At 38.7% G+C, this 27,648-nt stretch overlaps 1 protein-coding gene across 1 annotated transcript; it reads left to right on the top strand.

Moving 5' to 3' along the window:
• The first annotated feature begins 8 nt into the window (after positions 1–8).
• Positions 9–27,441, top strand: LOC134790017 (uncharacterized). The gene is made up of 6 exons (XM_063760758.1): positions 9–101; positions 857–1,909; positions 2,003–2,197; positions 6,317–6,598; positions 26,333–26,753; positions 27,333–27,441. Exons 1-6 carry the CDS (start codon positions 23–25, stop codon positions 27,337–27,339), a joined length of 2,037 nt encoding a protein of 678 aa, XP_063616828.1. The 5' UTR covers positions 9–22; the 3' UTR covers positions 27,340–27,441.
• Positions 27,442–27,648: the final 207 nt, after the last annotated feature.

Here is a 27,648-nt window from a genome sequence, read left to right as displayed (position 1 = left end):
AGATATAAAAGGATGCCGGGTGATGGTGAGTAGTATAGAATCAGTCATGAGGTTCGGAGCGTGTCTGGTGGCGGCGTGCGTGGTCGCGCTCGCGCAAGCAGGTAGGGTTTAAAATTAATAGGTTAAGGTTAGGTGGGTTAAGAGAAATTATGAGGCAAGAGAAACACTTATAGGGAAAATAAACAGTTAGAGATACTTAAAAAAGATATTAAAAACTAAATAAAATGATAATACTAGAAATAAAACTAATGCATAAATCAAATTCAATTAAAAATACGAAGAAGGTCTTTCATCGTACAGTTTCTCTTAACCCTCCAGACCTTAATCATTATCAGTAAGTTAAAAGAGACAATTTGGATGAAAAGTGTAAAATTAAGGTGTACAATCCGTTTTGAAATTAAAATCCTATCGATATGTACAGCTTAGCTTACCTGTTTATAGTGGTTCAGTGATGCGAACCAATTAACGGACTACTTTACCATCAAGGAACGATAAAGGATGGCTCACGTTAGACCTGGCCGTGCTCAGGCCAGAGCTTCCGGCGCATTGTTTTCTATGGAAATCATCACATGATCGCCTGTCATGTCATAGAAAAGTAAGCGCCGGAAGCTCCGGCCCGGACAATGGAATTGCCTAAATGTTTTTTTCGCAAGTTTCGCATTTGGCATTAGGCTTAAGTTTGTTGTTTAGGTACATGCCTTTTTAGCAAGATACCTAACAATTTTGGGTAAGGCTTTGAATTGTTATACATAGTTACAAGTAACCGTATAGTTGCCTACAGTAAATAAATGTATAGTTTTATCTGCTTTAATTATTATGACGTAAATACTAAGTGCATTATTTCCTCTTGTTTTAGGAGGTTACGGCGGAGGAAGCAGTGGGGGCTATGGCGGCGGCGGCGGATTCGGCGGTGGTGGCGGCTACGGCGGTGGCGGCGGCGGCGCTTACGGCGGCGGTGGCGGATTTGGCGGCGGCGACGGCGGCGGAGAATTCCACGGCGGCTTCAACCTCGAAGGCATCAAGAGCGGCGTCGACAAAATCCTAGAGAAAGTCAGATCTGGTATCGACCACGCAAAGAGTGTGGGAGGCAGTGCCCATGGCGGAGGTAGTTTTGGAGGTTCTGGCGGAGGAAATGAGAAAGTAATTTATACGAAGTCGGATGATGGTAAATCTGGCGGGTTCGCCTTTACGGGCACTTTAGGAAATGGCGGATATGGAGGAGGCGGTGGTTACAGCGGCGGTGGATCTAATGGAGGTGGCCAGGGAGGTTCAGGAGGAGAGTACGGAGGCGGCGGTGGATTTGGAGGCGGTGGTGGCCTTGGAGGCGGTGGCGGACATAACGGTGGAGGAAGTCATGGCGGTTCTGATGGAGGATCAGGCGGAATATCGTTCGGAGGAAGCGGTGGAGGTGGAAAGGGCTACGATAGCTCCACCGGAGGAAGTCACGGCTCTGATGGAGGTTCTGGTGGAATCACTTTTGGAGGAGGTAGCGGAGGAAAGGGTGGCTATGGAGGTGGAGCCTCATTTGGAAGTGGCGGCGGTTTTAGCGGTGGCGGCGGCTTCGGAGGCGGTAGCGACGGTGGAAAGGCCGCGTACGTTCAGAGTGGTAGTGGAAGTGGAGGCAATGGGGGCGGATTAGGAGGAGGTTTCGGAGGCGGAAGCCACGGAGGATCAGGACATAGTGGATCAGACGGTGGATCTGGCGGCTCTGGAGGTTACGGAGGAGGTGGTGGCCTGGGCGGAGGAGCGGGTGGTGCATCTGGTGGATCCGGTGGACATGGTGGATCAGGGGGAATAGGGGGTGCATTTGGCGGTGCTGGGGGATATGGCGGGGGCGGTGGCCTCGGCGGAGGATTTGGTGGTGGATCTGGACATGACGGTCATGGATCCGGTGGACATGGTGGATCAGGTGGACTAGGAGGTGGATCTGCCGGAGGTTACGGGGGCGGCGGTGGCCTGGGCGGAGGATCTGGTAGTGGATCCGGTGGATATGGTGGATCAGGTGGATTAGGCGGTGGATCCAGTGGCGCTGGGGGCTATGGGGGTAGCGGAGGCCATGGGGGCAGTGATGCTGGACACGGTGGAGGCTGTGGCTCCTCCTCATGTGGTTCTGGTGGTTCAGGATCTGGCGCTTACGCCTCTGCCAGCGCAAAGGCTTCAGCGTCTGCTAGTTCCGGTGGCTACGGTTACGGAAAGTAGGTTAAATATTAGCGTTTAAATGAGACTGTGATCTTTGTACAATAATGTAATTAAAATGTTTATATTTTTTCTATGTTAGTTCATTTTTACCTTACTCCTAGTACTCCTATCACCTAATCAGGGCGAGAACAGTGACATCGCGGTACGTATTGCCAAGAAAATCCAAAATAACATAGAAATAAACGAAGCGAACTTAGCAAAAAACACTATAGTAAATAGCCGGCTTAGTGCATTCATTCTCTCTTCTTTCAACTAGTCGATGACTATCGAGTATTAGGTACTTAAGTTGATTTTTTTGAGTCATAAATAGGCCTTTATGAATAAATGTTTCTAACTTTATTAGTAGGAAAGTAGGCCCAGGAATTCCATACATTTTTGATATTTATTTCTTATTCATTTTCTCATAAAAAATAAGTGTTCCGTGAACAAAGCTTTGCACGGAACACTTAATATTTTATTTAATTACACTTCACACATGAGAAATATGCATAAGTAACATTATTTGAATATACTTACAAACAGTAAGTTTGAGTAGCATCATCATTATCACTAATCAGCATACCTACTATCTACAACATAATTACAGCAGATATTATAGGCAAAACGTAAAAATATATGCCCATAAATTTTGGGCCACTATATATTTTCTCCCAGTATCATGTGATTCTGAATAAAAGCCTATATAAAAGAATTCATTTACAATTTAACAATACTTACTATCAATAATAATTTCACTAGACTTATATCGACCGCGGTAGGTACAGTCGAAAGTTTTAATTTATGACCCATTTTGTACCTTGTCACAGTGGCAATAGTATGAGGTCTCTAGCGTCTTTCATATTGATTGTCACTGTGACAAGGTGGGTCATAAATTAATACTTTCGACCGTATCCGTACTAGGTACCGTAATTAGTGTAATTACCTTCGTGAGTTTCCCTATTATGGTTTCGAAAATAATACAAAAGGGATTCATGGTACATATCCCGGTCGATATAAGTCTAGTGAAACTAACTGAATCATTCAAAACTGCAATAATAAATGTTTTTTAGATATTTTGCTAAATATATGGTACCTAATGGTAGTGTTTTCTTTGTAGTTTGTGGATTATTCAAAGCTTGGCTGTACATTTTTTTGTACTGAGAACCCGCTCTCGTATTTTTAATTTGATCTTTAAATTCATAACCAATCGACGGTTTATAATCGAAGGTCAAATAAGTGATCAGTCAAAATCGACAAAATCAACTGATATATTTTGACCTCCGATATCACTCAAACCCAAGGAGTACCTTTTTTTTTTTCTTTAACGGAGTGGTAATGCATTTACGCACGGTGTGTGGGACTCGCCTCTCCCCCCTTGGCCCTACCCACTAAACCCACTCCGGCGTTTCACCCTCTTTGCCGTTCGTGACGGCGCACTGAGATCGATGACATTTCCACCACGGCGCCCTCCGACCCAAGGAGTACCTACATGGGTCTGAATGTATAAAATATAAAATACCCCTTTGTAAGCAAGTTTTTTTTATACCACGACGGTGGCAAACAAGATACGGCCCGCCTGATGTTAAGCAGTCACCGTAGCCTAGCTAGGCGCGTTCTGCTGTGTTTTAATAAAGGCTCCATGTGGTAGACAACTACTAATCAAGACATCATGCGGCAAAATACTACTATTATTTTTTATGGGTTGGCGTCATCGCTTATAGAACCTAGGTTTTTTGCAACCTTTTGACTCTGTAATTATTTCCGTCAGCCAACAATACATCAATTGTCATACCTATAATGTATAATAACGTTACGCTTACGTTATAATAAGTCAAAATGTGGCTTTCTCCCAGAGAAGGGTCCTTATACTTCGTGTGCATAAGGGTCTTTCCATCAGAAAATGATCCTTATGCTCCATGTGCATAAGGAATATAATATTATTATTCCTAATGTTGGTTATTTATCTTATGATTAATATGAATCAAGGATACTCCATACAGTTTAAAAATTAATTGATTAATTCTTAGTCCAATTAAACGCATGACACTAGATTGATCGCATCAAAACAACTATTATAGGAAAATCACTACAAATCCTTCGCTTCGTGATATGTGGTAAACACATATTTATGAGAGCGATTATTAGGTGGTTAATGCAAGCACGACGATGCCTGGCTGGCTTAAAGTATGACTCACGCTAGACCGGGCCGTGCCCGGGCCGAGGTGTCCGTCATGTAATTTTCTATGACGGCTGATCGGTGATCACGTGGTGCTTTCCATAGAAAACGAAGCGCCGGAAGTTCCGGCCCGGCCCCGGGTCCGGTCTAGCGTGATCCTTTAGGATGAGTCACGGTAGAACGGTCCGGGTCCGGGTTTGATTCCGACACCATACATTCTATAGAAAGTATAACGTGATCACCGCGCGATCACCCATCATAGAAAATGAAGTGTCGGACGGATCGGCCCACACCCGGCCCGTTCTAGCATGAGTCATAGTTTACCTGGTAATTGTCTGTACCTACTTTTACAGCTATATAATATTTTAGTACTAATAGAAACTAACTAACTCTGAAAAAAGGTGAACCGCTTCTTTCATAACAACCCAGATCCCATTTGATTGTCCAATCATTAGGTATAGGTACCTTAGAAAGCTTGTTTTATTGTTTTACACTACACTCTACATCCGAGGTCGGCAACCTTTTAGCAGCCAAGGGCCACATAGTAGTTACCTAAATTGACGCGGGCCGCACTTTGTTAATATTTATGACTTTATCAGACATTGTCATTTGTCAATATTACAATACAAAATAGCTAGGTAGGGAGCTTCGCGGGCCGCCTGTTGCCGACCGCTGCTCTACATGATTCTACTTAAAACAAAACAACTTATTGAATGACGTAAATACAGACAAAAACACTCGAAGCTCTCGACCGGGCCACGGGTTTTGCCCGCAAAGAATAACAATATTTCTTAGGTAACAAAAAAAACTTTTATTATAGTATTGCAGGATTCCGCGAATTCAACTCGCATCTTCAATTTTATCAAGGCTGTGGTTTGTTTATTATACAACTTAACTACGTTAGTACCTATTTATATAGGTCTAAAACTTTACTTAGGAACTTTTCGTTATACCTACATACACTATATTTAGGAACTCTGAGTGATGTGCCATTACCATTTCGATACCAGAAATTACCCTACCGATATTCTCGGAAATGTTCCCGGCAATATTTCCTTTTTTTTATATTATCTAACATAAACTTACAATATTTTTTACTTGTTTTTGTCTGGGTCTGGGTCTGTGACGGCGCAGTACATTACGCTAAAAATTGACCACGGCCACGATACCCTAAAACAAATCCATAACACAGCTCAGTTATCTATTAAATGAACAACAAGAGGATTAAGAGCCTGGTAAATAACCTTATGGGGACGTATAAATTCGTATAAAAGGACCGCCTCGCTTAGAAACAGTGATTATCAAAAATGAAGTTAATAGTGGTGTTACTCGTGGTATTTGCGTTGACAATATGTCTGTGCGAGAGTGCTGCCATCATAAATTCAGGTTTGAAAATTTAGATATTTAAATTTATAACATTTTATTAGTCAGTTAAAGTGTAAGTTTGATCTTGTCTCTTCTGTCACCTATATTTAGAGGAGTAAATGTGCCCACTGATTACCAGTCCGCCGGACGATATCGGCCTGTCAGTTAAACGCAAAATTTGAGAGCTCCAAACAACTGACAGGCTGATATCGTCCGGCGAACTGGTAATCAGTGGGCTCCTTTAGGAAATTGAATAACCCAATGTATTTTTATTTTTCAATGTTGGCAACCCACCGTAGTTTCGATTTTGGGTAATTCTACAAAAATATTATTCCCCTGGCCATACCTATTCACAAATTCCCAGGAAATTCCGGTTTATTATCATCTTTTTTGGTGACTGGTGCAACTGGTGACAAGTTCCATCTACAGCTAAGCGGTATCCTTTGGGAATTTGCGAATAGGTATATCCAGGCGAATGAGAGTAGAATGACCTTTATATATTTCTTCTGCATTACGTTTACGACGAATTTTGTATTCTAAAGGACTTAAAGGAGTGGATTGCCTACTGCGTGTTTCAACTAAAGTTTTGTTTTGCAGATCAGACGATTAGAGACAAACGCAGTTTTAAACGATATGGCGGTGTAAAGAAAATAGTTATCTACAAAAGTTACGGTGGTGGATACGGTGGACATGGAGGTGGCCGGTATGGCGGCGGCGGTGGCTATGGAGGCGGCGGTGGCTATGGAGGCGGCGGTGGCTACGGAGGTGGCTACGGGGGCGGGGGTGGATTTGGAGGCGGAGGCGGTTACGGAGGAGGGGGTGGTTACGGAGGCGGTGGCGGCGGCGGCGGCGGCGGCGGTGGCGGCGGTGGTTACGGAGGTGGATTTGGATATGGAGGCGGTGGTGGATATGGATATGGAAAGAAATAATAAACACACTGCCATGGAAATTAGAAAGTTTGTGAACCTACAGGTTAGTTAGTAGGTAATTTCTATGGTACCAATGATACTTAACCAATATGGAGTTTTTAACATGTAATGTTCCTATTTATTTTAGTATATAGCTAGTTATTAACTTCCTTGCCAAAACGAGTTCAGTCATTAAGTAGTTTCGATTCTATACAATAATTGAGTCATACTTTAAAAAAAAAGCAACCAACAATCCCTAAAATTAAACCTAAGAGAATAAATTGATTTTTCGTCTTTACTTGCCTTTGTATTTTTTGACTTTCATTAAAATCCTTTTTATCGGTTCCGTGTTTACAAATACACATGCCTAGTACGTAATTTAAGAGAATGAAAAGTCATTTTTTGAAAGTTTCACTCATGATTTCATTTAGAAATATGACATTTAAGTAATAAAAAAACTAAAAATAGGGTAGAAACACCATTCTTCAATTATTTTAAATTACCTAAGCTTACCAAAAGCAAAGACCTATTATTATATCAAGACCGTGCACTTATGCGAAATAACGGGCCGAGTGAGAGAAGTTTGTCCCTTTCTTTCACATGAAAGATGTATAAAAGTGTACATGTCATACTTTACCCTGGCATATTGTTAGAAATGACACACTCCGTTCGACTATCATCTCGCTGCTCTCGATTGTTGTATATTGCTTGGCTCAACCTTCATTACACTCGGTCTTGATAGGTAATAAAAGTTTTTTGACCAAAAGACTCTTGAAGGAACTGTCATAGAACTCAAAGTAACCATCATTTGACGCGAGAGATATACAGGGTGGCTAAAAAATAACTGCATTCCCGTTGCCAGGGTGGTTTTGGGATTATACTGAACTACTTTTACTATGAGACCAACCCCGACATAGCGAAAAAATATTTACCCTCCCAGTGCCCTCTCATAGAAAATGGACCAGCCCAAGTGTATGAAACAACAAAATTTTTTTTTTCGTGATTTCGGGGTTGGTCCCATAGTAAAAGTTGCTCAATATAATCCCAAAACTCCCTGGCAACGGGAATGAAGTTATTTGATACACATGGAACATGAAAGCCCCGTATAAAACAGTATAAGCACAAAATCTTGGAACGAAAACTGTGATCTGCTATTTGTTGCAGGCGTCAAGATTAACTCTCGCGAGATGCAGGCAACTACGATTGTGAATCAGAGGGCCTACCGAGAACCAAGTTCGTCGTGTTGCCTCCCTGTCACACTTACGTACGAATTTACAAGTGCGACAGAGAGGCAACACGTCGAACGTGGCTCGCGGTAGGCCGTCAGAGTATGATAAATGTAACCCCAAAAACAAAATTGGTATATAAAGAAGTTAGCAAATAAATACATTTCTTATACTTATAATTATTGTTTTATTCATTCTCAAAATTTGAAAGTAATGTGTAAAAACCGAGGAAATACAATAACTTATCTTAGGGCTGATTTTTCAGTTATCATTTATAGTGCGACACATGTGCGACATAAAATTGTACCTAGAAATTAAATAAAGTGGAACTAAACTAGCAAAAAGCAGAGCTTTGTAAGGGCTCGCGGAGTTTTTCTACATATATAGTTATATATAATTACTAAGGTAGTTTTTAATAAGAGATTCATCTTAAAAAACCGGACAAGTGCGAGTCGGACTCGTCCGCCGAGGGTCCCGTACAAATTTAACGTATTTAATAATTTATTTACAAAAAAAATAGTTTTCAAATATTTTCCCAGTACTTGTAGTAACGATATTACTTGCCAAATTTCATAGTTCTAGAAATTCTAGATCAACGGGAATTACCATATTTAAGGGGCCCACAGATTACCAGTTCACCGGACGATATCAGCCTGTCAGTTGTTCGGAACTGTCAAATTTTGCGTTTAACTAACCGGCTGATATCGTCCGGCGAAGTTCTAATCAGTGGGCCCCTTTATAGGTACATTTTGATTCCTTTGAGAGTTTCGAAATACTTATAACATTTTTTGCGGCATAAACCGCCGTATCTATTTTTCCGATCACTTAGAAGTTTAAACTTTTCACAGCTTTTAGGACATAGTAAGTTATGCTTTTAATTTCAACTCGATACATCCACGCGTTCCCGAGTTAAAAGGTCTTAGTAGACAGACGGACGGACCTTTTTTTTCCTTTTGAGGTACGGAACTCTAAAAATGATATGATATGATATAAGGGCTTCTATAAATAATTAATACCCCATATCATTTTGTATTATATTATATCAAGAGTGTTTGTATTATATTATATCAATAGGTACTTATATTAAATTCCTCAAGCGAATATATTCTTGTTTCCTACATTTCAATACATGAGTGTTTAACATTACGTAGGTTTAATCTATTACAAGGGAACCATCTATAAATAAATATTATAAGGACATGTTTTTTACACAAATTGACTAAGCCCCACGGTAAGCTCAAGAAGGCTTGTGTTGTGGGTACTCAGACAACGATATATATAAATACTTAAATACATAGAAAACAACCATGACTCAGGAACAAATATCTGTATCATCATACAAATAAATGCCCTTACCAGGATTCGAACCTGGGACCGTCGGCTTCATAGGCAGGGTCACTACCCACTAGGCCAGACCGGTCGTCAAATCTATATCTTGATGTATCCAAAACTTCTCATATTTTTATATCGTTTAGTACAGCTTTTATGTCTACCGTTCTCCAATTCTCCCTCAATTGCTCAAAGGTTAACTGGAAGAGATCCCTGAAAGGGATACGTTCGCCTTTGTACTATAAAACTTTGTGTGTTTTTTCATGTCTTATCTTATGTTTCTTTTTGTACAATAAAGTGTTTTACTACTACTAATACTACTACTACTACTACATCTCATTAAAATGTCAAAAGGGCCTCACGTGTTGGCTTAAACTCCGAGCAAGCCTTACAAATGTCCGGAACACCTATAGCTTCTTGACCGGTAGACATGAATATGGGCGTAGCGATGTGACAACCCCATCGCTTGCTGATGGACCAGTAGAATCAGTCAACGCAGGGCAGCTTGTGGAGAGCTGTTGGGAAGAAACATTCCCACTGCTCCTGGGAAGTGGGAAGTTCTGCCACCCGATAGAAGGGTGGATAAAAAGGGCCCTCTGCCTCTGTCTTGTTTTAGCCGGTCGTCCAGAGTGGAAAGCGACATCGATTTTGACATTTGAAACGATAAGTCAGTAATATCGCCCTACAATACTGCTGCCAACAGCGATATTACTGCCGACTGCATAATACTACCGCAAATATCAAAAATCCTGGCAGCGCCTGTCATTTGCGCGCTGCAATACTGCTACCGACTGCAATATTACTGCAGACTACATTACTGTCGCAAATGTCATAAACCCTGGCAGTGACATCGATTTTGTCATTTGAAACAGTAAGGCAGTACTTAGCCCTGCAATACTGCTGCCAACAGCGATATTACTGCCGACTGCATTACTACCGCAAATATCAAAAATCCTGGCAGCAATATTGATTTCGACATTTGCGCGCTACAATACTGCTGCTGACTGCAATATTACTGCCGAGTACATTATTGCCTCGAATGTCAAAAACCCTGGCAGCGGAATCGATTTTGGCATTTGAAACAGTAAGACAGTAATATCGCGCTGCAATACTGCTGCCAACAGCGATATTACTGCCGACTGCATTACTACCGCAAATATCAAAAATCCTGGCAGCGATATCGATTTCGACATTTGCGTGCTACAATACTGCTGCTGACTGCAATATTACTCCCGACTACATTATTGCCTCGAATGTCAAAAACCCTGGCAGCGAAATCGATTTTGGCATTTGAAACAGTAAGACGGTAATATCGCGCTGCAATACTGCTGCCGACTGCGATATTACTGCCAACTGCATTACTGCCGCAATTTCGAAATCAATCACGTGTGATTTTAACCGCCATAGTAGTAAAAGCGATTATCCATTCAATAAAAAAATATATAGTCACGTATTAAATTTCACCCATAATTAATTATGATTACCTACTAATAGGGTATTTGACTGTTCTTATAAATTATTTTTCACCACACCAGCTCGGAAAGGCTTACTTTGCACTTCAAAAACGAATAGCAAAGTTGCACTTTGCTATCAGTAATTCACATGTGAGGCAAAGTAATCAAATGCAAATTTTGAGTTGTTTTCTTATGTTTGCTGGTAGAATTAACTTTTAAATGATGATTTTGGATGATAAATATTTAATAACATTCATTTGAATTTGATTTGGTTTGATTTTGTTTGATATTTTACATTTAATATTTGCTTCGGGTTGGTGTGGTGAAAATTTTTGTGTTTCACTTGGGGGCAAATTTTGTTTAACCCTCGTGCTTTGAAACCCTCGCAACGCTCAAGATTCCATTTTTCGAACCACTCACTACGCTCGTGGTTCAATTTTGGAATCTTTCGCTTGCTCGGGTATCAATATTAGCACGAGCAGTTAAACAAGAACTTTGCCCCCTTGTAAAACAAATAACTATTACACCATGCAAGAAATAAAACACCAGAAGATTAATAGAGAAACGTAGATAGAATCTGGCTACTGAAATAATACACAAATGTTTGGCGGGAAATTCAAAAAATCTTGGGCTGGTCACACTGTGTGTAGTAGGAATTATAGTTTTGATACTAGAAAATATTTTTGATTTACTGTGCACACGTAAGGTACCTAAGGATATAAGTTAAATATACGTTGACGTGCACTCAAAGTCAGCTCACATAATTTCTACCACTATGTAAAGTACAGTCAACGATAAACACATAATACATATGTTAACACTTTCTCACCATATACCATTGTAACAAGGCGAAAAATTAAATGTAGTTTAAATAAGACCTAGCTCGATAATACCGTAATATTAATCCAACACCAAAAAAATACATAAGTACTATGCCAAATAATAATATGCTAAATGCTAAGTATCAAAATATTTATAGAGCACCAACCTCCTAATTTGTTTACATTTGTTTAGGAGTTGCAAACATTGCAGTTCTTTGTTATACAACGCTACACGTCGACTTCGCACATTGTCGAAATTATTTAAGAGCTTAAATAATAGTTTGCGAACCTCACTCAGTATAGACATTATTAATATTATTTAAAATAAACCCCTTATAAACCGCAAACAATTTGAATGAATGACATAAATTGACAACTGACTTTTAGCTTTTTTTTTAATCATAGACAATTAGTGATACAACAACGAAATATCTGTCAACAATTTTTGGCTAGCCAGACTCTAGCAGTTATTTTTAGTCACAATTTCTATTTTAAATCCCGATAACAACTATACAGAGTAGGTAATTTGCTTTTGACGTCACATGCTAGTGTTTCATATAAATTCCATAGTAGCAAATCGTTTTGACAGTTCGAAAAAAGAAACTCATTTGACTAGTATAGTCAAATACCCAATTATATTAAGCCACAACAAAAAAACCCAGCGCATTTTACCTTTAACCTTGTCACTACTAACGCCATCTGTTAGAGAAATAAATAACTAACATTAGTCCAACAGATGGCGTTAGTAGTAATACACATTATTTACCGTTTTATTTATTTTTTAATGTTTATATAATGATATTTTTATGCTTGATAACACATCTAGACATGAATATAAATTACTATGTTAAATCTCAAACCTAACAGTGCGATAGTTTTTCCGTAAAGTGTACCACAAGAATGCATAGATTGTCGAATAGTGATAGGGCTCGCTTCGCTCGCCCTAAAAAATCGATACTAAAGTGTTGCTATGTTTAAGCATTTTACGTCAAAAATGTGACAGTTACATAGAAGGTTGCATTCTATAGAAGTGGTATACGCGTGCCTCCGTGAGGGACAAAACATACGCAATGCGACACTATGATTGGTCGAATTTATTTGTTGCCCACCATAATCCATACTAAATTTACGGTGGGGAACAAAAAATATGTGAGACTGTGACAAGGACAAACAATAATAGCGCTTTCGCTGCTACTCCTACTGAAGGATACATAAGACTATCCCGATCGATCATTTCCCCTCATGCCTGATCCAGTTATACTAGATTCATGACAAAAATCGTTACATTTCCTACAGACAGTCTAAAAAAACTATGATTCATACGTAAATATACTAAAAATCCTGTTTATCGCACGTTTTTGCATTGAACATTAAAAACCTAACCTTTTTATTCGCTCAATGTTAATTTGCAATTATAATATCAACTGCGTGTAGTTAATTAAGCTTTGCGAATTTGTTTAAGGAAAATGCTACCGTGTGTTCGGAGAATCTCGAGTCTGCCTGCTTCGATACGAGCTCCTGTGTTGTTATAGTTTTTTATCAAGAAGCATGTTTACTAATGGCAACTAATGGTTTACTACTTTTACTAGTAGCAAAAAGAATAGATAGTATAGAGGGGTCCTGTCATTGTAAATTTTGTAGTCACTGTAAATTTACTGCCATCTATCGACACACGACTAAAACACAAAATGAAAACGTATAAAGTTATCAAAAAATGTATATATATATGGATAAAATGATTTTGTTATTTTTATAACATCAAACATCAACATCAATCATCAACATTTATTCAGCAAATAGGCCACAAGGGCACTTTTACACGTCATCATTGAATTTACATATAAGCAAAAATAATAACATCAACAATTTTATAAAATAAAACTAACAATTCAATCTAACGTATTACAATTACTAAGAGATGTATATGGTCTCTTAATGTCGAATTACATAAAAAATACAGATACAAAACACAAAAAAAAAAATCTATAATATTTAGAGGTGTAAATGTCTCTAGGTGTCAGAACTATAAGATTATATAGTTTATCAAGTTATCCTTAGAGATGTATAGGGTCTCCAAGAGTCAATATCCTGTATAATTAATACATTCATTAAGAGAAAAGAAACATACGAGAGCAGAATGAGGCGTCTCACTGTAATTAATTAATAAAAATAAAGTTACTAAGTATAATAGCTTGTGTTAGCTTAAACAGACCAGTCTCCACAAACAGCACCCGTTCACGAGTATGACGCGTATCTCAGCCATCGCCTCCCTCAACCTTCATTCGGGAAAGTGGCGACCCGATCAACGACGCCACCGTAAGTAAAGACTTTTAAGCGAGCATGACATGTTCAAGCTTCCGGCCTATAATAATATTAAAATAGTAATAACATGTAACAGTAAGACACGGCATTTTGTGCTCGTATGTTACATAAAAAGACAGTATAGCTTCACATAATTACTAGCCTAAGTTGACTTAGAGATGTAAAGGTCTCTAAGTGTCAGAAACATTAAAAATATTAAAAATATCATTTTATCATTTTGATCCAATGTTCATTCACTGATATCTATGTGTTAAATATGAAACGGTGTCGTCACGCCATCTAGCCGAGGATAGGCTAAAGGTGTATGCGCCATCTATTCGAGAATGACTTTTACTTGAAATCTGAGGCACGTTTTTTCCTTAAACTTTATTCGTCTTATACGAAGTTACATATGTCTTTGCTAGTAGGTACTAGGTACATTATAAATACTGATTTGCGCTCTTTAAGGGGCCCACTGATTAACAGTCCGCCGGACGGTATCGGCCTGTCAGTTGTTCGGAACTGTCAAAATTTTGTTCTAACTGACAGGCCGATACCGTCCGGCGGACTGTTAATCAGTGGGCCCCTTTAGAGGCTGACTCGATTCGAACAATGTTTTAAGAAGTCATAGCGGTACGATACCGATATTGCCGATCTGTCAGTGTCAAAAGTGACATTTCTTCAACCAAAACACAGAATAAATAATAGTACTACCGTACAGAAAGGAAGCTTCCTACAAAACCGAAGTTTGACAGCGGTTCAGGGTCGAATCATACTATCCCTTTCTAATATATGGCACTATCCCTTTCGGCTATTTAGGGTTGTCAAAATTCAAGTGATTATCTTATCTGTGGTCGTGCACGCCAAAGGAAGTCAAGTGGGGCCAACCCTAATAATTGCTCGGAGCAATGCTGAGCCGAGCGGAGCCGAGTTTGGCCGAAGTCAGGAGTTTCGCACCCCTGACCAAAAGAAGTTCCTTTTGACACTGACAGATCGGTATCGTATCGCTGTGACTTTTTAAATCATTATTCGAATTGGGCCGTAACTTCATGTAGGTACTTAATAAGAAGTTAGAGTCAGACCAAGAATAGTTTGCAGCGGATTTGATAGCCCGCGCAAGTGTTATATTAAACGTCAAACTTCTATGAAATTATGACGTATAAATGACACTGGCACTGCGTGGGCTATCAAATCCGCTGCAGACTTTTTTTGGTCCAACTCTAACTAGATAATCTTGTTATTTGTCACGCTCTGTTTTTTATTTTATCTTCTTCCTCCTCGCGGTGTCCCGGCATTTTGGGAGCCTGGGGTCCGCTTGGCAACTAATCCCAAGATTTGGCGTAAGTATATATTTTTATTTTATGACCGACACAAATTCGTTCATCTTCTATGAAGTCCTCGCCTAGCGCTGATCGCGTTGCGGTTATATAGAAACAGCCCGCTTGGCAACCGAATTCCAGGAATTAGCACGACCCGGGTACAGGCACTAGCCAAACTCTACGATGTTAGAATGTTACGCTATTTTTTTTATTTTGATGTTATTTCTACTCAAAATGACTACCTAGTTGTTTTGATCCTAGTCCTATAAAGCCCCACAAAAAAGCCCTTGGCCTTGATGTATAGGTATCAGCTAGCTATCTATAGCAAATAAAAAATGATATGATGCGAATGACGCAGTTGGTCACTACCTAAATCATAGAGAAATATAAGTAAGACAAGAGTGCTCACTCCATACATCAGTTTTGGTACCAAAAATATTAGTATTTTCACAGTCGACATCTAGCATCGAGTAGCGGAATTATCAGTACTTTGAGTAGTAACTCTAATCTCAACAACATAAGACTTTCCGGTCGGTGCTACATCTATTGTCACTTGACAGTACTACTACTACTACTTAACGTACTGATAATTCCGCTTAGCTACTCGATGCTAGATGTCGACTATGAGAATACTAATATTTTTGGTGCCAAAACTGATGTATGGAGTGAGCACTCTTGTCTTACTTATATTTTTCCCTATGCCTAAATATTAGTAGATATAAGTACATAGCTACCTATAAATAAAACGCACGTAATAGTACATTAACATTACGATACAAGTGCGATAAATAGGAAATTCGCAACGAGTAGTGGAAATTAAAACACGACCGAAAGGAAACATTATTTCGCTCCTTTTTTTATTAGCCTAATTTAGTGTCCCACACTGCTGAGCAAAGGCCTCCCATTATTTCCTCCACTCTATTAACGGCGCGATTCGGGAAATGAATTAGAGATTCACTAGATATGAAATAGTAAAGATATGTGACGTTCCACGGCAAAAGGTACCATTGCCCCGGCTGAATATTGGAGCGGCGTTAATAATAGCGTAAGCACCAGCCGCCATAAGGTAGCCTTTGCCGTAGAACGTCACATATCTTTACTATTTCATATCTAGTGAATCTCTAATTCATTTCCCGAATCGCGCCGTATATCGATAGTAATTTCCCATCAATCCAGAATCCAGATAGAATCCGCCCAAGTCGTCCCGCCACGCCATGTCCTTTTCGGTCTGCCCGCACCTAAAAATTATATTAAATTAAAAAAAAATGTTTTTTGACAATGTTTCCGTCAATTTTACAGTATCAGGCATTTCCATATTATCTAAAACGTAAATTATATGCTCTTTGATATTATCCGGTAATATTGCCCGTCAGAATAGAAAAAGGAAGGTATAGATAATTTTTTTTGAACTGATCTTGTTCACTTACCTGTACTAACAATGGCATTGTTCTATTACAATCCTATTATCTGCTTTTGTTTTCGTAGGCGCCAACCAATTTACTTACAAAATAAGTTAGAAGTACATTGCATGTATATTGAATTCTAAACCTTATTTCTTGTTGAATGGGGTTAAAATGGTCTAAAAAGATAATATCATATTCAATCTTTTGGAAAGTCACATGCACCTTAGCCACTACAGGGACGTATTCTGGTGTTAAATAAAATATGTAGAAAGATAAAAATGTATAATTATTATACATATTAGTTAATATCCACTTGCACTCCCATTGACCCACGGTCGCCACATAATTATTATCAAGTCCAGTAAAACGTAGTCAGGGTCGTTAAAATCACAAGGTACAAAATCCAATCGAAAGCAGGGAATGTCCGGTAAAACTTAGACAAGTTGCGTAAAAGATCAGTAGGAATTGAATAAGAACACATGTACTGAACGAGCGAAAGCCAGTTAGACATTAAGATTTAAAACTACAATCATATCATAATGTGTCCCACAATTTGATAACAGGCAAGTTTTTTTTTATTGGTGTCTCGCTCGCTCTTTTATTACAATTGTAGTTAGGTATAGGTCAGAAAAAATTACCACTAAATAACATTCCGACATAAACAGATAAACCACGTGCTTATCAATTGCAACAATGCGAGTACGACCCTGGCGGCACATCTGTTATCTCTAAATGCAAAACGTGTGAAGTGTTATTCTTACCTTCAAAGCATTTTTATCCTTATGATAAGACTATAGAGCCGATAATATAATGAAATTTTATGGAATCTCATAGCTGTTTTTCTACTGGGTGCATTCTTTTTGAGTGTCGATGGTTGTTAAATACAGAAAAAGTTAGGTTAGCCATTATTTAGTTAGTGTATTTTGTAGTCTATTGTTTAAAGAAATAGAGTCGTTAATCTATACTAACATTTTAAGGCGGTTATAATCTGCTTTTACTACGAGGTGATTATCCTAATTTGTGGTTTACCACCCATATAACCATTCCAGTCGCAGAATCACAAAGTGGTAACTAAATGTCAGATGTGTCGTAACAGAGTCCACACAATGTGTCTAGAATTGTTTCGAAACAAAGTGTCGTCGCCGTGTCTACACTTTTCCGTAACAAGGTGTCGACACATTTGTGTGCACTTTGCGTGCGGTTTGCGACTAAATCTGACAGCAAATTTGTGACAGCAAATGTCAATATAAAATACCTCTTGAAAACCAAGGTTTGTCAAACTACTATTGGTGTCTCGTGTGCTCGTAATTCTAGTAAGTCATCATGGGCAATGCAAATGATAATAATCGACCGAAACCATATAAACACCCAACACCCGTCAACCTTTTACAGAAAAGTTTTTAAAGAAATTCAATAAGCTACATAGGTCAGGCAACGAATGCTCCAAAAGTTGTAGAGGGAAATGCTCGGAACACAATTTTTGACTCCGTAACTCGGTTTGAAAAGTTAGGGAGGTGAACATATCAAAAGTCCCCGGCCGTAGCCCTTGAGCGGGGGAGAGAGAGGGGGCTTTGAAGGTCCCATTTTCCCGTTTTTCGATTATATCTCGGAAACTATGCATCTCAGCGACATGGCCACTTATACAAAATGAAAGTTAATTTAATTTGTTACAAGTTTATTCAGTCAATTTTTTCGAAATGTTGAATAGTTTTTGAGATATCCGCTCTTGAAAGTTTATTTAGGGCTCTCAATTTTATCTTGATATATCTATATCAGTGAAGGTGCTAGGCCGTGTTTGGTATCGTTTTCGTATAAATCTGGGGTGCTGAATCCATTTAAGATATCACATTGACACCATTCCACAAAATAAAAATAAATCTTTTTAGGGTTCCGTACCTCAAAAGGAAAAAACGGAACCCTTATAGGATCACTCGTGCGTCTGTATGTATGTCCGTCTGAATACACAAAATAGTTCTTTACCTATAGATGACAGGAAAACCTATTAGAAATGTGCAGTCAAGCGCGAGTCGGACTTAATGTACGGAACCCTTAATACGCGAGTCCGACTCGCACTTGGCCGGTTTTTTTGAAACTCTTCTTAACGCTTAACCGCTGAACCGATTTCGTTGAAATTTGGTATAGAAATAGTTTGCGTCCCGGAACAGGACATAGGATATAGATCTTATAACCAAAATCATCTTTTGAAGGTGTGAAAAGTGGCGTGGAAATTTGTACGGGAAATCAATAACCGCTGAACCGATTTATATGAAATTTGGGATGGTCTACATCTTTGATTTAGTTAAAAATGATGAAAAAACATGACTTCAAACCTAAACTTAAACAGTATTAACTTCAAGAAGTCAATTCTGAATTCCCCCCTACACCTCATTTCACACCTTTAAAGGATGATTTTTGAGATAACTTATTATATCCTGTCTCGGGACTCAAAATATATGTGTACCAAATTTAAATTAAAACTGTTCAGCAGTTTAAGCGTGAAGAGGAGTTTAAAAGAAAGTATTTTAATAAGTGTATATGTTTTTACTTCGGAATGGTGTCAATGTGATACCTTAACTAAATTTGGTACTGCGAATTTATACGAAAACGATACCAAACATGGCCTCGTAGCTTTACTGTTGTAGAAGTCAAAATAAAATTGAGAGCCCTAAATTCTTATTACTTGGCCAAACTTGTGTAGAAGGAAAAGGTAAAATAAAAGTCTTCGGCAGGAATATAAGACACAAATATATTTTTTTTTGCGTTACTATTTCATTCATCAAATATAAACATACCTTGATTATACTATTCTAGTGAGATCCTCATAGATAAACAAAAACATTTACTTAAAAAATTACAAGGTCGAAATGTCACGGAACTTGTGAGAGTAATATGTGAAAAATATAAACTTTTATGACAAAAAAAATCTGGACACAATTTAAGAATCACCCAATTGCGTCGAGGAATCATCTGTATTTTTGCTTGTTTCATTACCTCCTCGCTTCTTTTTTGTCCTTTGTATTCTGTAGCAATTTGTTAGATCTGAAAATAAAGATAACTTGCGTCGTCACGGATGTCGATTTATAGGTTTTAGGGAGTGCAGAATTCGAAAACGATGATCGTATTATAATCCAAGATGGCGGCTACGTATTTTGTCATAAAAGTGGAATCCAAAATAGTCATCATTTTCGAAATCTGCGCCCCCTAAAACCTATAAAACGACATCCATGACGACTTTTATGACATAGTGCATGGCCGCCATCTTGGAATCCAAAATAGTCATCATTTTCGAAATCTGCGCCCCCTAAAACCTATAAAACGATATCCATGACGACTTTTATGACATAGTGCATTGCCGCCATTTTTAAATTGAAAATGTTATCATTTTCGAAATCTGCGCCCACCAAAACCTATAAAACGACACCCATGACGACTTTTATGACATAGTGCATGGCCGCCATTTTGGATTTCAAAATGGTCATCATTTTCTAAATCGGGGCCCCCTAAAACCTATAAAACGACATCCATGACGACTTTTATGACATAGTGCATGGCCGCCATCTTGGAATCCAAAATGGTTATCATTTTCGAAATCTGCGCCCCCTAAAACCTATAAAACGACACCCATGACGACTTTTATGGCATAGTGCATGGCCGCCATTTTGGATTCCAAAATGGTCATCATTTTAAAAATTGAGGCCCCCTAAAACGTATAAAACGACATCCATGACGACTTTTATGACACAGTGCATGGCCGCCATTTCGGATTCCAAAATGGTCATTATTTTCGAAATCGGCACTCCCTAAAACCTATATATCGACACCCATCTCGACTTTTATGACAAAGTGTTTTGCTACCAAGACATTTCTATTATTTTTACGTACAAAAATGGCCCCCTGTCAACTTTCAATCGAGATTTAATCGATAATTTATTCGATTAATATTCAGATTAATTCAATTTCAATCTATGTTAGGTCGACTAAACTAATCGCGATTAAAATTTGAGAATTAACTTTTTTTATTCCATTAATTAGTCGAATAAACAGTTAATCGATTAATGCCCATCTCTGACCACGGCATTTTTACACTTTGAGAATATCTGAAAACAAATCAACACAAGGAGCCATTTTGCAAATCCAGTAACATACCAGTAACTTTGTTATTACTTTTGACAGCGCGTGTCATGTGTCAACACAGAGTCGACACAAAGTCGAAACATTGCAACTACTTTGTGACTGCAATATTTCTCAGCCTTAAACCATATTTATACATCATAATTAACAAGTTTCGTAGTATGTAAAGCGTTATTTCTGTTATTTAAGTATAGTATACGCATCGAAGTACTAAAAATGCTTCAAATAATATAGTTATGAACACAGGCACTGAGAAGTAAACAATTTCATTTCCGGCTAAACTAAAACAATGTGGTGGCGCGTTGATTATATTACACTTAGTTTATCAAATCACTCGAGCAGTTTAATTCCCCATAATAATTTAAGTCATATTGTAATATAAATGCAAACAATATATAATTACGTCTTGTAATCCGTTTTAGAGATGGCGTATTAATGTCACTTATTTTTATTTAAGTATTTTTCCATCTGACAGTTTCCATTTGACAGGAACAAAATGAACGAATGAACGAATGATTTTGGCATAAAGTAGTCGCAAACCCGAAACAATGTGTGCACACGGCGACCACACTTTATGTCACTTTGTGTCATGTGTCGACCCTTCCCCATTTCTGGTAACTGTGTCGACACGGCGACGACTCTGCGACTGGAATTGTGACCGAAACAGACGGTGTCGACACAAGATGTGTCAACACCGCGTCGTAACGGCGACTGGAAATGGTTGTATGGGCACTCAATGGTATTGTATTCTTGAGACTCTTTGAGTAAACTAGATCAGATCGTTTGATTCACACTATAACATGTAAGTATTTATTAGGAGCGTCACTTACAAGGTAGCTGGTAAATCTCTGCGTATTATAGGTAGAATTGATTATTCTGCGGTTATAATACGATTTATTACTCTATTGAAACGTGACAATTTTACAACGCATCCAAGTTTTATAATGAAAACTAAGGACACCTCATGAAGATAAAATAAGACAAGAGTATTTTTTTCTTTATAAGTCACATTTGTCACTGCCAAGTCTGTGCAAACTTAGCGTGGTTAGTCTACCTATTTCTTTAATATGATACTACGCACTATAATTGACTAAGGCATTTTATTACTACGACAACACACCCATATACTACTACTTAAGTACTTACCAGGAATGAAGCACAAAGGTATACTTAGCAATTGCGCCCAGACCAGGGTCCATAGCCAACGTGCAATCGTTAACGCTCCGTAACGAACGAAACGCAAGTCACTGTCGCACTAGTGGGAAAGAGTGATAGAGAGAGATAACTACGACACGCTACGGAGCATTAACGATTGGCACGTTAGCTACGCACCCAGAGCTGTTGAGAACTTTTTGCTCAACCCCAGTAAAAAATAATCATACAATCATAACGCTTGGTTAAGTTGAAATCAAAAAACTATCGCGCGGCTCCACTTACTCATTGTTGATTGAGTTAGAATAATAATACATATTTTACATAGGCAGTGGAGGGTTCTGAGTATTATCTACAAAATATGGACATATTGGCCATATTTAGGACTGAATCGACACTCAATTAATCAAAAAAGTACGCAGTCACGCTGAAATTTTCATTTATTAATACGGAACACTCTTTAGCTTTATGAACCTTGTGAGCACTTACCTATAGGTAACTACTTTATTGTAAAATGTAAATTATGACTGTGAAGGCAGCCACGTAAAAAAGTATGGTAAAGTTGTGCTAACTTGGACCCCGAAAATCAGCTGCTTCAGTGTGGTTCATCCGGATAACCGCGGTTACCGGATTTTCAGAAGTTCAGATTATCGAGGCTCTACTATAGGTCATATATCTAAGCCTAGCACACATCAGTTATCTCTTTCGTTCTAGTCTAGATACCAAGATAGGATTAGTAGATCCTCATAGATAGAATAGACAGATAATTAGTTGGTACAATGCCTCAGGGGCCTATTTTAGATTTAAGCTAGTTATTAATTTCGTTTATTACCACTGTATACATATTGTACCTATATAAATAAATGTTTTTTTCTCGTTAGTTATATATAATTTAGATTATATCCACACACAAACCAACAGCTAAAAATGGTTGTGACACTTGTGACTGACATTTGAATACGCTTCGAGCGGATATGTACAGATATTCCCATAATGTAATTAGTCTTAACTATTTCGCTTGAAAGATTTTTTACTTTGCTTATATTGCTTAAAAGTTAAAACTTAATTTGCAGATACATGCACAGGTACATTAAACTTCGAGCTCAAATAATTATATCCAATGCCAGCTTACCGACCGATTGTCATTGCCATTAGGCATGATGATTATTAAATCATTCACTTGATCGAGATCCTAATTATTTTCTTGCTTTGCACCTGACATCTCCCTCATTTCCTTTCGTGTTGTCTTCAATCCACACTATCCACAGTTCCAGACTAGGTAACTTAGAGTAGCTTATAAGCAAATTCAGCAGAATTTTGTATCAAGCAGAAACGTCTGCGAACAATACTATTAAGCCTCCTTAAAGGCTCATATTATGGTGTACCTAACAAATATTCGCTATATTGGGTAGGGTATTGGTAGCTCAGATGGAAGAGCACCGGGCTAGCGATCCGGTGGCCTTCGGTTCAAGTCCCACCAAAGACAGTGAATATTTCCACTCTTAATTTGTTTCTAAGATTAATTTCAGCAGTTGCTAATGGCATTACATCTAGGGAATCTAGGGAGCACCACATCACATGAACGAATTGTGAATATGTTGATTGTTGGATGACTCCAAAGAGTGAGGCATCTTCTTCTAAAAAATGCTAAAGGCGAAGTATTCCAGTACAGATAATCTAGTTATCTCAAGTTCATCAAAACATTTCGCACGAACCCTAAAAACCACCAACAAAAAGCTGTCGTAAAAAGTGAAGAGCCCGCGAATTCGCACTATCCTTGTACTCGTACCATCATCCCTGATGACTAATCTTAACTCTTATTACACAGTAATAAGCTCCACTGATGGTCAATTAAGAATTTACTCGTATGACATAAGCGGGTGTGTATAAAAGATAGGTCGTCGGAGACCCGGCACAGTCGGCATCATGGCTCGACTAGTGCTCGCTACTTGCGCCCTAGGGCTCCTCGTCTGCGCCCACGCCTACCCAGGTAAATTTGCTATACTTTCCTATACCTCTCACTTCAAATGATGGTCCCTATGAGAGTTCCTTCGTCTCTTTTAGTAGGGCTTAATTCAGAAAATAATTGAAGATAAATGATAAATTCTTATAAATTACTGGGCAAAACTTTCAAAAAATGACTACACACACACATTTTACATGACAGCTACTCCATATAAAACTATATAAATTATCATAAGGAACCATCATTCAACGCGAGAGTTATATTTACAAGCCTACTGTCCATATTGTCGAATCTCCGGCAAAAGAGCCACTGTTACTGATGGTCCCGTTTAATTTGTGGAATAAGCGACATGATTTTTACCGACTTTCTTTAGCAACTCAGCTAAAAAAGTTTTTTCTCAAACATGCAATGAAATATTGATGTTATGTTCCTTATAATAGGCTGCGAAGTATGACGTTTCAGGTGCGGCTAGGACAAAAGGTCGTTAATGGAATTTCATACACATCTTGCAGGCCTAGGCCAGCAAAGTCCTCTTTTTTAATTTTCATTTCACAGATATTTGTGACACAGCATCGTGGCATTCATCCATTAAAAAAAACTAGAGGCAGTATTTGCTTTATGGTTCGTAATGACACTCTGCCCCTACGCCTATTAAAAAAAACAAAAAACAATGTTTGCTATAATTTGCAGTTTTATTTGTATAAAATCAACATGAACTTAATAAATAATACATTCAATAATTTTATAATTTTAAATTATAAATTTAACTACACAAATAAAAATATTTCATCTAAACGTTAGCGGTAAAAGGTCTACTCAAACACGCGTAGTTATATTTTTTAAATTGTTATGGAGGTAAAGTTGAAAAATATTCATTCTGTTTTATTGGATTTATGGTGCGTTGTTGATTTTTTGACTTTAATATGAGTTCCGACGAAATAATGAAATTAATATTAATTGTAATCGTAGGTGTTGGAATTGGCAGCGTAAGCAGAATTGATTTTAATAACTTGCTGCCTCTGCCGCCAAGTCAAAGACGAAGTATGTATATGGTTGCTTATGGCAATTTTATTATTTGAGAAACTAAGAAAAATGGCTTACAGTTTATTAGAAACAGTTTTGTGGCATATTTTAAATGAATGTAACTACAAACTCGTCAACACTGTGGAAATTATACTTATTTACTCCATGCATAAAGCAACGATGTATGTGAAACATGATATCAACATGAAAGGCTATGTAAACTTATGTGACGAAAACGACAGTCAGACGGATACAAGGCGAAAAAATCAAAGATACATGAAAATATACGGGTAGTAAAAATACACGACTCGTGTAAAACATACGCGTGATAATGATATAGGTACGTGTTGGTTATATTTTGGGTGTAGTTTACTTTTAGTTTTTTCTATAAATAAAACTTGGGTTTCGTGGATTTTTTATTTTACTTATTTATTTCATTGCATATTTGAGAAAAGCACTATACATACCTCGGCGGGAAATGGGGTTGCCCGCGCTCAGAGCTATCCAGAGTCTATATGTCTTCGGCCGGCAACCCCTTTCGTCCCGGCCTCTGTAGTAATGTACTATTACACTACATATGGTCCTCTTTTCCGCACTTGTACCGTAAATAACTATTTTATGTCATCGGCATACCCAAACACCTTGCATTTTTTTGTGTGCCCTACCTTAATAAAATAATTTCTAATCTAAAGTAGCTAGTGTAAGTAGGAGCAGTAAGCGGAAAACAAAGTTATCATTAAATAACAAAGTTATCAGTAACTTGAGTGCATAAATTATACTAACTAATATACAGAAGTTATTTCAAAAGTTTAATTATATATAAGTACTTATTTTTATTATCGTTACCTACTTAAATATACGGTTTGTTATTGTTTATAATTTCGATTGAAAGTGAGTAATATTTTGTTTTTTGACAAAGACTGCAAACATTATGTAAACGACCGGTCCGGTCTGCCGGTTTTAGAATCTGATTACCTATTTATATATTTTTTGTTTTACTTACTAGGTATTTATAAAGTTACACGTGCTGGTGTTTTGTTTGTCCACCTTTTCAAACCCAATGTCAAGTATCAGCCAATCTTGTTAATCAAATAATAAGCATCATGTACGCAAACAAAATGTTACGTAATGCGATTAGGCCTGAGCACGCTAATTTTGCACAAACTTAATTGGCATTAAGAATACATACATATCCCAATAAGCTATAAGCTCGTTACTTGACATAGGACTGGTTGGTGCTATGTCAAGTAAGGAGCTTATAGCTGAAAAAATGGAAAAGAAAACTTGTAGAGTTTTACAAGTTTTTTTTCATCCTATTAAATATTAGGTATTAGGGACATTAGTTCAGGACGCTCTAGGGCTTTTTAAATTTTCGTGTTCCAAGAAGAGTATACGATACGGACAATGAATGTATAATTTTCTTTTTCTTACAGGGTACGGCGGTGGTAGCAACGGAGGCGGTGGTTACGGAGGTGGTGGCGGAGGCGGCGGAGGTGGCGGTTTTGGAGGCGGCAATGGCGGCGGCTTAGGCGGCGGCCATGGCGGCGGCGGTGGTCTTGGAGGCGGCGGTGGTTTGGGAGGCGGCCACGGCGGCAGCGGCGGTCTCGGAGGCGGCCATGGTGGCGGCGGCGGATTAGGAGGCGGTGGCGGCTATGGTGGCAGCAGCGGTGGTGGCTATGGCGGCAGCAGCGGTGGTGGCTATGGCGGCAACAGCGGTGGTGGCTATGGCGGCAGCAGCGGTGGAGGCGGTGGCCACGGAGACAGCGGTTCCGGTGGATTCGGAGGCGGAAACGGCGGTGGTGGCGGCGGCGGCTTAGGCGGTGGCCACGGCGGTTCCGGCGGATTCGGGGGCGGCCACAACGGCGGCGGTAGCGGTGGATACGGAGGCGGTGGAAATGGGGGCAGCGGCGGCGGCTTCGGCAGTGCGAGTGCTAAAGCTAGCGCCAGTGCCAGTGCCAGCTCTAGCGCTGGAGGCGGTGGCGGATACAAGAGCGGATACGGGTAAGTTTTAAAGCATCTTGTACTAAGGTTTACATATACCTGCGCAAAGAAGGCCCCGTTCTTAAACTTGACTACTTTTAGAATTTCATACTTTTATAAGTGTACCTAAATGGGTCCATGTTCGCTAGTACCATAAACAAAACTGCAAGTTCACATTAAAATAAAATTAACGATGGGCCTTCTTTGGTGCACCTTATAAAACTTAACCCTCTTAGGATCGGCCGGTCTCAGTGTTTAAAATTCAGTCGTATATTCGTCATTCGATGAAGTGACATTGCATAAAGCTCTATTGATTGCAGACTTTATTAACCACCCACTGCGCTTACGACGTTTTGTTCGCGTGGTACAGTCAGCCAAGAAAGTGGTCTACCACTTTTCGATTCTATCATCTGATTGATAGAGTCGAAAAGTGGTAGACCACTTTCTTGGCTGACCGTACAGGTCACGATTACGCAAATCTTTCTATTCCATTTTTCTTTAAATATAAATTTGTAGTATTGCTCCCAGACATTTCTGCTTGATAAAAATATTACATTATTATTCTGATTTTTTATAACATATTGTTCTTTTTTGTTACAGCCGTTAAGATCCCAGCTTCAGGGCAGAGATTCAAGAACCCCAATGTGATACTTTAGATATATTTATGCCATAATTTTGTAGATATGTATAAAATATACGATATGTTTCTGTAATTACTATTATATTCCTCTCCCGCTTAAAACCACAAAAGAAAACTCCCTTGCCATACAAGTAGTCAGGACATTTTCCTGTCTAGCTAGAGTCAGACCGAGAAAATTCTGCAGCAATTTTGATAGCCCACGCAGTGCAAGTGTCATTTTAAACGTCAAACTTCTATGAAATTATGACGTGTAAATAACACTTGCACTGCGTGGGC

The sequence above is a fragment of the Cydia splendana genome, chromosome 4, assembly GCF_910591565.1.
Source record: "Cydia splendana chromosome 4, ilCydSple1.2, whole genome shotgun sequence".
In the NCBI taxonomy this organism is placed as follows: domain Eukaryota; kingdom Metazoa; phylum Arthropoda; class Insecta; order Lepidoptera; family Tortricidae; genus Cydia; species Cydia splendana.
This window is presented reverse-complemented; position numbering and strand designations above follow the sequence as displayed.